At 38.4% G+C, this 13,181-nt stretch overlaps 1 protein-coding gene across 2 annotated transcripts in view; it reads right to left on the minus strand.

The window, feature by feature from the left end:
* Nucleotides 1-13,181, minus strand: part of LOC138171689 (sodium-dependent phosphate transport protein 3-like) — a 42,864-nt gene that overhangs the window by 989 nt on the left and 28,694 nt on the right. For both annotated transcript variants that reach the window (XM_069101321.1, XM_069101320.1), the window contains 5 exons: nucleotides 11,401-11,519; nucleotides 6,346-6,507; nucleotides 2,792-2,924; nucleotides 2,424-2,565; nucleotides 1,134-1,224 (listed from right to left, as the gene is read on the minus strand). In XM_069101321.1, the coding sequence (XP_068957422.1) occupies nucleotides 1,134-1,224; nucleotides 2,424-2,565; nucleotides 2,792-2,924; nucleotides 6,346-6,507; nucleotides 11,401-11,519 (647 nt within the window). The remainder of the gene's footprint in view (nucleotides 1-1,133; nucleotides 1,225-2,423; nucleotides 2,566-2,791; nucleotides 2,925-6,345; nucleotides 6,508-11,400; nucleotides 11,520-13,181) is intronic.

The following is a 13,181-nucleotide window of genomic DNA, read 5'->3' on the forward strand; positions in this document are numbered from 1 at the left end:
CCTTGGACTGGGTTCAGGAAGTGTGGTCTCAATACTGGTCAGAGCCTCCATTTCCCTACCTGTAAAGATACTGAGATAACTTGGCACAACTTGCTTAATAGAATGGTTGTGAGGAGAGTGATTTGCAAACTTTAAGCCTCCATTGGAGAAGCAGTGGTGCGACACTGACCTGGGTTCAAGTCTCACTTCTACCTCACACTAGGGTCTGGAACCCTGGCCAAATCATTTACATCCTCAGTGACTCAGGCAGCTCTGAGACCCCAGTTGCAGAGTAGGGAGCATCCTCACAGAGAGCTCCCTACACCAAGGACATTAGAGTTCATACACACATATATATGTCACTGTACGAAGATGAATTGTTCTTATTGAAGACTTTTAATGTCAACTTTTGGGATTCCTAGAAATAGACTGCAGGTTGTCATATTACTGTGCATGTGGCAGGGGGCAGGGGGCGGGGGGGGGGGGGAGAAGGTGGTGACTCCTGGTTCTCTTGCTTTCTTAGGTGTGGTCTCTCCTATTCTTTCTCCATTTGCCTGAATCCCTTCCTCTCCATTTGGCCTCCTATCACCTGGTTTCCTTCCTTCCAACTGCCTAGTAGAGTGGAGCCAGACTGTAGGATTTTTGAGCCTTCTGCCTTTAATATGACATAAGAGTTAGAGGAGAAGGCAGCGCAGAACTGAGCATGTTGCCACCTAGTGAAAACTCTTTATAGAAATCATCACAGGGAGATACAAGCTCTGACAACAGAGGGTCCCTTCCTAGGGACCCAGTAAAGAGACCTATGAGTATGTGGCCCCTCTTCATTGAAATCCAGTCTGGAGCCCAGGTTTAAGGAATGACATTTTCTTCCCTTACCCTTTACTGGGACTCTCCCTGAGGGTTTCTCTCTAAGCTGTGTCCTTTCTTCCTCATTCCAAGATCAAAGCATGGTGGGTGGGAAGGTTCTGGAGCTTGGACTCTATTGCTTACCATTTGTATAGGTTACTTAAACACACTGGGCCTCAATTTCTTCCTGTGTTAATAAAATAGAGAATACTAATCTCTAAGGTCCCTTTCTACTCTGTGTTCTATGGTCTTTTGGGTTCATTTATTCTATACAGAGTTCAAATCCTTTTTAAACATGGATGCTTTACCTGGCTGATGAAGTATCCGGTAATAATGGGAGAAATGAGTCCAGAAATACACATAAAATCCATTGCCACTGCCATGAGAAAGCTAGTATATCTGTGGGAAGAAAGATTTTTAGGTCAAAGAGAGCACTGATTTTCTCTCTCTCTCTCTCTCTCTCTCTCTCTCTCTATTTATTCTATACAGAGTAAAAATCCTAATTTAACCCCCCCCCCCAAAAAAAAAAAACCAAAACCCTGGGAGTCTGGATGCAAGAGTTAAGACATTCAAAGAAAGGTAATCTTCAAAGCTGGTTCTATTGGGTCAAATCTAATACTATAAAAGTTCAAAGGGATAAATGTAAAGAATCAATGACAAGAGCTTCTACTTTATGCTGTCCTGACTTACTCTGATATTGTGTCAAACAGTTAATCACAATTCCTGTACTGGATGAGACTCCAAGGTCAACTTCAGAACCACATCTCTTCCTGGGGTCTCTGATTACCAACTCAAACCCTTGCTCTACTTCTGGTTTAGAAATTCACTCCACTCAAGTCTGGCATTGATAAATGACCTGGAGAATTTCCCACCACATGTGGGATGATGACCCGTTCTCAAACAAGCCCATTTTTAAGGTATAAAACTTCTTTATTTAGATCTCCCCCTCCAAACATGTATTCCAACTGAGATCTTTGCCACTGTAGACATCTCCCTTTCCCTTGCGCTGGTTGAGTTTCTTTGCATCTTTGGGGCCAAACCTTTGACTGTCTGTATTGCCATGCAATGAATGCATTTGCTTTCCCCTTTCTCCCCATCTTTTAGCCTTCTTACTACATCACATGCAATGGGAGACCCTGGCCCTTTTAGGCTATGGCCTTTGCAGGTACTCATAGGAGATTTTTCTGAGTCCTTAACATAGTCCTTAACCTTAACTTGATTTCTCTGTAGTTTTGGACACTGTTGACCACTTCCTATTTCTGGTTATTGTCTCCTCTTTTATGACCATTCCCTCTCAGTCTCTTTTCCTTTTACCTCTCTGTTCCCTGTTTTAGCAGACCAGCTCCCATGGCTTCAGTTACCTGTATTTTTAGCACTGTCTAACTTTGTCTCTCCCTATTTTTGTGAGCATATCATCATGTTTCCAGGTCTGGACAAATAATTCACTCCTCACTCTCCTACACCCCAAGCTGCCACATCTTGTTGATTTTCCCTTCCCCCAAGATCACACAGTGGGTTTGGGGGTTGGAGTTTGCATCCAGAATCTTTCCACTATTCCACGCTGCCTGAGGAAGAAGAGAGAAGGCAGAGTATCTTACCTGGGAGCAATGTCTAGGGCATTAATGATGAATCCAGAGTAACACAGGGTGCTCATTGTAAAAGCCAGTATCAGAAAGGTTATAGCAGTAGTGGGGCCAACATATGGGATAGCTACGGTGAATAAAGATGGGAAAAACATTCCTGGAGAATAAAAGCACACAAAAAGACACACATGTGTTGTCTTCCCCATTAGAATGTAAGTTTTGAGGGCAGACTGGTTTTTTTTGTGTTTTTGCCTGTTTTTTATCTTGAGTACATGGTGCCTATGCACAATGAGGGCTTAATAAATGATTGTTTACTCAACACATTCTTGAAAAAAATGTCAAGAAATCTCTTGAAATAATGGAATATATGACACTATCCTTACCCAAGAATGTGAAGAGTTTCCGAATTCTGATGAGTGTGAGAATCTTCTTGGACAGGAGGAAATCAGCAATGTGACCTCCTACTGTCATACTGGCCCATGAAGTAAGAAGAGGCAGTGCACTCAGAAACCCATTCTATGGAGAGGAAATTGTTCAGAATTGAGTAAGAGGGACCTGTGTTTCATTCATTCACTCATTCATTCATTCATTGGAGCAAGCTGCATTCTTATCTAAACTGGTCACAGACAGGTTACTGGGCAAAAGTAGTAGACAAGATTTGTCTTTGGTTCATCCAGTCTCCCTCTTAAGTGTCCATCTTTGTTTGTTGGTGCCACCTCCCTTATGCACTGAGAGTGCAAACAAACCTATAAACCTTAGGTTTATAGACTTAGGGTCAGAAGGGACATTAGCATTCATCTAATTTAACTCCCTCTTTTTATTTATTTATTTTAAAAAGCAATTGGGGTTAAATAACTTGCTCAAGGTTACATGGCCAGTTATTTTGTGTGGGTGCTAAGTATCTGAGGCCGGAACCGATCCCAGGTCCTCCCGACTCTGGGGCCAGCACTCTTACTCACTGCGACACCTGGCCACCCCATCTCCCTCTTTTTATAGATGTAAAAATTGAGGCCCAATTTGGTTTAAGGGCTGGCCCAAGATCACATAGGTAGTTGTTCATCTATCATTTTCAAAGAGGATGAATGACATCGTGATATTAGGGAAAAATAGTGGATGATGGGTGATGTTTTGACTTATGTGTGAATTGCATTTAAGTGAGGCAGAGTTGGAAAAAGTCCTCAGTCACTCTTCCACAGTCATTGAAGTCCAGTGGCAGGACAAAAGTCAAGATGACTGGCAATGATCTGGGATGCAGTGGGTGATCTTGGCATCTCCTCAGTGACTGCTTCAGCTGCCTTCATAGCCACTGGAACAAATTGTTCTCATGTGCCCATGCCACTGGGGGAAGTCCTCACAGACTTGAGGTAGACATCCCCCTACCACCAATGGGTTTAAAGTTTGTGAGTCTCCCTCAACGTGGCTTAGTCTATCTGCCATGGCTGATTTTACCAGGATGTGACCACCATGTATGCTACATTTTCTTGGAGCCACAGATGAGAATTGGATGACAAGTGGATACCAGAGGTGGATGAGCAGCCCTGAAAAAGGCTCAGCAAGATCCCACACCAGAGGTGCTAGTGCTCCCTTAACACCCCATAATCCCACATTGGTAGGAAATGGTATCAGTGCTATATACCCTGAAATTATTCCTTTTAGCTTCTCCCCTCAAAACTTTAATTTCTTCAGCTCTCTCTTCTCAAGCAGCACAGGAGGTTGAAGAGACTACTTACTTGTGAGTTAGAGCATTATGTTATAGTACTTAAACTAATTGACTGGTAACCTGGGACAGCTAGGTGGCAAAGAGAATAGAGTGCTGGACCTGAGTCAGGAAGACTCATTTTCTTGAGTTCAAATCCATTCTTGGACACTCAGTAGCTGTATAACCCTGGGCAAGTCACTTTACCCTTTTTGCCTCAGTTCCTCATATATAAAATTATCTGGAGAAGAAAATAGTAAACCACTCCAGTATGTTTGCCAAGAAAACCCCATGGACCTTCTCCATTATTAATTTGTAATACTAAGTCACACTAGGGTGTGACTGATAATCAAGTTAATATCACAGCCTTCCCAAGGGAATTTGCATTTTAAGAAATTACAGATGCTTGTATTAGGGAAAAAGTCTAAGAAGTACTGACTAAATCATAGCATTTCAGGCACTCCAATAGCATGTAGAGGAGATAGTTTCAGGTAGAGGATGCCTTTAGCCATGCTGCCAACTATACTCAGAAATCCTTAATTCAAATAGATTCTCCTTGGCTGTAGTTCAACCATTATATTTCAAGAGAGCTATGAGAGAAAGATAGAAGGGTCATACAGATAACTTGAAGGAGTAAAGATAACTTTGGACTGGGAGTAAAAAACACTGGGTTCATTTAATTCCTGGCTCTGCCATTGCTATTGAATCATGGATAAATAATTCTACCCCTCTGGGGTTTATATTCTTTTTATTTTTAAATATGAATTTTGGACTAAATCACATTTATAGACTTAGGATCATTGTATTTGTTCTAAAAATATTTTGATAAGTGTCAATAAATTGGTTTCCTTTATAATCCTGTGTAAACCAATCAACATTTATTGAGAACTTACTATGTGCCAGGAGTGCCAAATATATATTGCATACATTTTAAAACATTATTCCAAGAAGGGGAGTATGTTTCATCAGACCGACTGCCCAAAGGGTCCATGACACAGAAAGGCTTAAGAGCCCCTGTGCAGGATTAAGAGCCCCTTCTAGTTCTATCATTCTGTGATTTGTGGTTCTAAAGAGAACAGGTGTGTCACCTGTATGGTAATCTATTGAGAATTGAAATAATCCTTGACCTCTTCATTTGACAGTTAACCACCAGATCCTGGATACTCTCTCCTCTTTGGCTTTTCATGCCACTGCTACTTTCTTTCCTCCCACTTGTAGAACTGTTTCTTCTCAGTCTCATTTGCCATTTCATCCTCTATATCATACCTTATAACTGTTGGTGTGACCCAAGGCTTTGTCTTGGGCTTTCTTCTCTCTTTATACTCAGTCATCTGGTGATATCATTGGTCTTCATGGATTTAATTAGCATCTTTATACCAACAAATCCAAGACCCATAATCCAACTTGAATCTCTCTCTCAAACTTTGGCCATGTATCTTAAACTGCCTGTTGGACATATCTAACTTATGCATTTAAAAATCAACACATCCAAAACAATAATCAGCTTCTTTTTCCTTAAAACCATCCATCTCCTGAACATTCCCATTTCTGTCTAGGGTACCACCATCATTCCAGTGACCCAGATTAGCAATTTTACATATACAGTCACTTGCCCAGTCTTATCATTTCTACCCCTGCTGTGTATCTTATATCCATTCACTTTTCCCTACTCAACATTGCCACCACCATAGTTCAAGCCCTATTCTTTTCTCTCCTGGGTTACTGCCAAGGGAAACAAAAACCTAGACAACTTGGTACTTTTGCTCCTGGAACTACCACCCTGGATTCTCCCTGGTTTTCTTACAAAACAAGATTTTTTCCCCTTATAACACAAGAAAATAATTTCCTGACAAATATTAAATCTACCTCATCTCTGTACCTTTTCACTGACTGTCTTCCTCATCTCTGAAATATACCCTTCTTCACCTCATCTCTGCCTCTTAGAATCCCTTGTTTCCTTCAAATGTCTGGTTATGTGGTATTTTCTATTCAAAATGTTTCCTGACCCTCCATCCTTCCTCTCTTTTCCCTCAATTTCCCTAGTATTTATTTTGAATTTACTTTGTATATTTTAATTTAATATAAGTTCTCTCCTCCAATAGAATGTAAATTTCTTGAGGACGGGGACTATTTCATTTTTGTCTTTGAATCCCCAGTTCCTAATCCTGGAACATAGTAAGTACTTGCTTGATTAAAAAGTCCATTAGATAAATGAACAGTAGGCAGGAATTATGAACTCACCTTTTTGAAGTCTAAATCAAACATATTCTCTAATAGTGTTGGCAGTGATAGTGTTAAGTTGCTAACTAGCCAGAATCGACAAATGTTAGGGACCAAAATGGCCCAAAATGCCATTGACTTGATCATAGCTTTGAAGGGCAAAGACCAGGTAGGGGAATTGACCTAGAAGGAAAATCAAACTGTCAATACTTTGGTCAGATGGCTACAAACATTTTTATTTAAAAAAATTGTTCTTTTACCTTTCCTCTCCCCCACCTCCCCCTTCAACATCACTGTCCTTTCTTGACATGGCTTTCCTGGTTCCATAGACTCCTCCCTTGTACCATAGAGTAGCAAAACAAAGCTCTCTGATACCATTTGCAGTTTTTACTGTTTATTGTTCATTTGTTCCTTTATCCAGCTTTATCCTTAAAGCTCTGGAGAAAAGACTGATCTTTGCACTAATTTCATTTCCCATATCTTTTTGGATTGTTCGCATTATGATGGCAAGTGTGTACATTGTTCTCTTTGCTCTTCTTTGTTTGCTTTGCATCAGGTGATAAGAAGTCTTCCATAGATTTTGAGAATTTTGCATAGTTTCAAATACTTATGACAAGAAAATGTTCCATTTTGCTATTTTGACAGTCATCTAGTCATTCTCCAATCAATAGGAAAATTTGTTTCTAGGCTTTTGTTATTATAAAAAAGGGGTGTTGTGAATTTTTTGCTATTGAAGGATTTCCTTCTGCTCTTGACATCCTGGGAGTGTATGCCCTGCTGTGATAATACAAGTTCAATAGTTATGAATATTTTCATCACTTTTTTTCACATAATTTCAAATTATTTTCAAGAATAGTTGGGGCACTGCAGAAATCAACTAATATATGGTGCATTTGTGTTTGTCTTTTTGCAGTTTCTCCAACATGTGCTATTTTCATCCCTTATTTACTTAGTGAATTTTATGGGCATGAGGCAAAAATTCTGTTAGCTTGCATTTCTCTGGTTATTAGTGATTTGGAATATCTTTCTTATAGCTTTTGATGTAGTGACCATTTGTGAGCAATATAGGTTCACCTTAAGGAAGAGCCCTCAGAGCCATTCAATTCTGATTCCATGACCTCATGGAAAGGATATTGAAGGGGACTATGTGATAGTTAGGTTCACGACAATCCATTCCTTTACTAGCTATGTGACCTGAGGTAAGTCCCTTCATTTTATTTGACTATTGTCTTTTTTCACCTTTAATATAGGGATAGTAATGTTTCATTACTACTCTTATAAGCTTTTGAAAGGATATGTATAAATGAACATTGTATAGCATTAAACACTATAGAAAAGCTATCATTCTTTTAAAAATAATCTTTCTCGATAGCTTTTATTTTTATATTGCCTAAATTTCTCCCATATCTCTCCTCTTCTTCCTTTCCAGAGAGCCTTCTTTTATAACAAAGAATATTTTTAAAAGAAAAATAAGAAAATGAGAAAAGGAAATCAGTGAAATTGATCAATACATTGAAAAAGTCTAAAAAATGTTCTACACCCATAAAACTGTGATCTCTGCAAGTGAGTTGAGGGCTCTTTTCTTTGGTCACACTTAGTTTTTGCAATTCTGCAACATTCCCTTTTCTTTTCTTTTTCTTTCTTTTCTTTTCATAATATTAAAGCAGGTCTTGTTTATTTGATTCATTAGTAGCTTTCAATAAAATAGGTAGAAAATAAAGAATGTACACAATATTTAAAAGACTCCAAAGTCATAAAATCATATTTTCAGTGGAAGATAATACTATGGATGTCTCTAATAGGAATTTTGTGCTCTCTTTAGATTAAATAATATGTTAGAGGAAAAAGGCCCAGAAATTTATTCTTAGTTTTTTATTTGCCAGCATTCTTCTCTATGTATATATGTTTCTCTTTTCCCCATTGTTTACAGTGTTAATTGTTTTATTATGTGGTGTTCTACCAGTTCTAACTCCATGGCTCATATTCATTCACCGAAAGAGGCCGAGAAATGATAGGGAGTAAAAAGAATTTTAAAAAGACGACATTTATACAGAAACTTTTCATATGCTGAAACTCTGAAAAATATTGTAGCACTTCTTAACATCAACTCTATATATGACTTAAGCCGAATTCTCAGAATTTTGGAGGTCAATGTGTTTAAGTCCAGAGTTTTCTGAGCTTTCTGTGAAATGAAAACTTTTTCTAATATTCTCTAATGAAAACCTGTTCATTGTTAGTTTTATCATTGGTGCCTCATATCTCAGCTGAGTTAGCCTTGGAGGTTAGCGGTGATATATTGCAATTTCATGTCCCTGATGTGGATCTTCACTCAAGTTTACCTTTTGATGTTTCTCTTGATTCATATTTCAAATTTTTTATGCAGCTCTGGTATTTTTATCAGAAATCCATGCTGTTTTTCAGTCATTCATGCCCAATTCTTTGGGACCTCAAGGACCATACCACACCAGGTCCTTCTATCCTTCACTATCTCCTAAAGTCTGATCAGAGTCATATTTCTTGCTTTCATGACACTATTTATACATCTTGTCCTCTGCCATCCCTCTTTACTTTTGCCTACAATCTTTCCCAACAACAGAATCCTTTTCCTGTGAATCCTGTCTTCTCATTATGTGGCTAAAGTATCTAAGCTTCAGCTTTAGTATTTGACTTTCCAGTGAATAGACTGAACTAATTTCTTTAAGTATTGATCTCTAGGATAATACTCAGTTTTGCTGGTAATTTTTCTTGGTAGCAAGTCTACATTTTTTCCTTCTGCTAGGTAGTTTTCCAAACTCTGTGCTTCTTCATAGTGCAAAATCTTGTGTGATTCTGACTGTGACTCCTTAGAACTAGAATTCTTTCTTTCTGGCTTTTTGTGGTATATTTTCCTTGACTTGGAAGCCTGGATTTTGGTTCAGATGTTCCTAGGAGTTTTTGTTTTGGAATTTCATTCAGGTGACCATTGGATTCTTTATGTTTCCACTTTGCTCTTTGGTTCTAAGAGATCTGGGAAATTTTCTCTGGAGAGAAATTATTATTTCTCCCCTATATTAATGACCACTTATTAAATTAGGATTAAGGTTTTCCTTTCTTATTTAACAGTACCCTGCAGACTATCAGTCTCTGAGGGATATTGCTGATAGATTGAGATTGCCCAAATCCTCAGATTGCTTTTGGATCTTGGATGGGACCCCACCCAAATAAAATGCCTTACAAATGGAATCCAGTGGAGGTGAGATCTTGTCCTTAGGATATAAGCCCCTGTCCTTGGAATCTTCCTTTAGAATTTAGGGTAACTAAACTGATAAAGGGGAAAACCAGCCAGAGTAGTTTGGGTAGAGATAGATTCTTTTGTCCAGATTGCTGGAGGCAGCTGAACCTCATGGCTGAGTCACATTCTCAGCAGGAGGAACTGAAACTTTTTGCTTACCTCTGCATTAATATATCCATCCCTCATTAATTGTTAACCAATCAGAGTTGATTTCCACCCTCAAGTACACCCCTTTCCAAAGGCTTTTTAAGAATTTGGTGTTTTTCAGGTTCCGGAGTGTTTGGTTTCTGAGAGTTCAACTGTCCTAATTTTATTCATTGCTAGTAATATTTAATAAACTGATTATTAATTACACAGAAATTATGTCTCTTGGACTTCTTATTTGTCACACTTTTATGATTTCTTAAAATGACTGTCTAAGTTTGATTTTTGGTCATGGTGCTCAGGTAGTCCAGAACTTCTTAAATTATGACCCTCTATTTGATTTTTAGGTCATTTGTTTTTGCTATAAGGTATTTCACATATCTTCTAGTTTGTTGGTCCTTTGGCTTTGTTTTAATATTCCTTGTTGTTGGAGTGGCTAGGTGGCACATTGAATAGAACATCAGCCCTGGAGTCAGGAGGACCTGAGTTCAAATCTGGCCTCAGACACAACACAGAAACTAGCTGTGTGATCTTGGGCAAGTCACTTAACCCCAATTGCCCCCCCCCCAAAAGCAAAAAAAACCCACATTTCTTGTTGTCTCATGTAGTCATTATCTTCCAGTTGGGGTCTATTTTAATTTTCAGTGAGTTTGTTGCTCAGGTAAAGTTTTATACCTTTTGTTCCAGGCTGTTAGTTACCTTTCCAGCTGTCAGTTGTTTTGTGGTGACCGTTCTTTCCATTTCCATTGTCACATTCATTGTGTATGTTTTTTGTTTTTTTTTTTGCTTTTAAGCAATCGGGGTTAAGTAACTTGCTCAAGGTTACACGGCCAGGTGTTTCTGGGTAGGTGCTGAGTGTCTGAGCCCAGGATTCGATCCCCAGGTCATCCCGACACAGGGGCCGGTGCTCTTACTCGCTGAGTCACCTGGCCACCCCTGTGCATGTTGTTTTCTTGACTCTGCTGACATCTCTCAATCAGTTCATATAGCTGTTTCTGTGCTTTTCTGTATTTATCACACATATCACTTCTTACAGCTTGGTCATGCTGCATTACATTCATGTGTCATGGTTTGTGTATCTATTTCTCAATCCATGGGCATTTTCTTTGTTTCCAGTTCTTTACTACTATGAAAAGTAATTCTATAAATGCTTTGGTGTACATTTCTCTTATTTTTATCATTATCTTCCTGGAGGTAAATGCCTAATATGGAATCTCTGGGTCAAATGGTGTTAACATTTTAGTCAACTTATTTGCATAATTCTAAATTGCTGGCTAAAATGGCTGTACTGATTCACAGCCCTACCACCAATGCACCAACATGCTTATCGTTCCACAACTTGTTCAACCCTAACTATTGCCATCTCTTGTCATCTATGGCAATTTCTGGGTGTGAGGTAAAACTCCAGCATTGTTTTAATTTGTATTTTTCTCATTATTAATAATTTAGGCCATTCTTTACATGGCTATTAATAGTTTGCAATTTGTCTTGCAATTTTGAGTTCCATTTGTTTATGTTCTTGGATCACTTATCTATTGGGAAATTACTTTTGATCTTTTATATATTTGTTACTTGTTTATATATCTTGAATACCAAATCATTATCTAAGAAATTTTATACAAAGACTTTTTTTTCCAAGCCAGCTATCATTCTTAACACACCTGTTGATCCATTGAAGAAATAATGTATTCCTTTTCACTGTCACTTATAAGTGGGTGATTCATGGGATCATCATAAACCAGAGAAAACCAGATAATACAGTAGATGCAGCCAATGCTCCCTAGGGAAAAGAGGACCAAGTTAATACTGTTAGATTTGTGTCTTATTTGATATGACTCTGCCCCAAGTTGGCATGCTTCCCTGCCCCCATCTTATAAAATCCATCAAATACAGAATTCTATTCATTTCTTTTTTATTATTATTAATTTATTTTTAGTTTTCAACATTCACATCCTTGAGATTTTGAGGTCTAAATTTTCTCCCCATCTCTTCCCTCCCCCCACCCAAGACAGTGTGCATTCTGATTACCCTTTCCCCCAATCTGCCCTCCCTTCTATCATAACCCACCCTCCTCTTATTGCCTTCCCTTCTATTTTTCTGTAGGGCAAGATAGATTTCTGTACCCTGTTGCCTTTATATTTTATTTCCCAGTTGCATGTAAAAACAATTTTTAACATTTGTTTTTAGAAATTTGAGTTACACATTCTTTCCCTCCCTCCCTCTCCACCCTTCATTGAGAAGGCAAGCAATCTCATAGAGATTATACATGCGTAGTCGTGTAAAAACACTTTCATAACAATCATGTTGTGAAAGACTAACCATATTTATCTCCATCCTATCCCACCCCCCATTTATTCTATTCTCTCCTTTGACTCTGTCTCTATTCAAAAGTGTTTGCTTCTAGGGGTGGCCAGGTGGCTCAGTGAGTAAGAGCACTGGCTTCAGTGTCGGGATGACCTGGAGATTGAATCGTGGGCTCAGATACTCAGCACCACACCCAGAAATAACTGGCCGTGTAACCATGAGTAAGTCACTTAACCCCGATTGCTTAAAAAAAAGTGTTTGCTTCTGATTGCCCCCTCCTCCCATTTGCCCTCTCTTCTATCATTCCTCCCCTCTCTTATACCCTTCCCCTCTACTTCCCTCATAGGATAAGATAGACTTTCATACCCAATTGACTATGCATGTTACTCCCTCCTTAAGTAAAATATGATGAAAATAATGTTCACTCATTCCCCTTCACTTTTCCCTCTTCCTCTCCATTGTAAAAGCTTTTTCTTGCCTCTTTTATGTGAAATAATTTACCCCATTCTATGTCTCCCTTTCTCCAGTACATTACTTGTTCACCTCTTAATTTTATTTTTTAGATATCATCTCTTCATATACAATTCACCCTGTGACCTCTGTCTATATCATCTATCTATCTATCAATCTATCAATCTATCTATCTATCTATCTATCTATCTATCTATCTATCTATCTATCTATCTATCTATCTATCTATCTCATCTTTCCATATAGGGATGTAAACAGTTCAACTTTAATCAATCCCTTATGATTTCTCTTTCTTGTTTACCTTTTCATGCTTCTCTTGGTTCTTGTGCTTGAAAGTCATAATTTCTATTCAGCTCTGATCTTTTCATCAAGAATGCTTGGAAGTCCTCTATTTCATTGAATATCCATATTTTCTCCTGAAATATCAGTTTTGCTGGGTAGATGAATCTTGGTTTTAATTCTAGGTTCTCTGACCTCTGGAATATCATATTCCAAGTCTTCTGATTCCTTAATACAGAAGCTGCTAAATCTTGTGTTATCCTGATTGTGTTCCCACAATATTTGAATTGTTTATTTTTGACTGCTTGCAATATTTTCTCCTTGACATGGGAACTCTTGGATTTGGCTACAATATTCCTGATATTTTCATTTTGGGACCTCTTTCAGG

This window comes from Petaurus breviceps, unplaced genomic scaffold (genome assembly GCF_028583685.1).
Source record: "Petaurus breviceps papuanus isolate PSGF00001 unplaced genomic scaffold, PetGlider_PUasm1.0 456, whole genome shotgun sequence".
Taxonomy (NCBI): domain Eukaryota; kingdom Metazoa; phylum Chordata; class Mammalia; order Diprotodontia; family Petauridae; genus Petaurus; species Petaurus breviceps.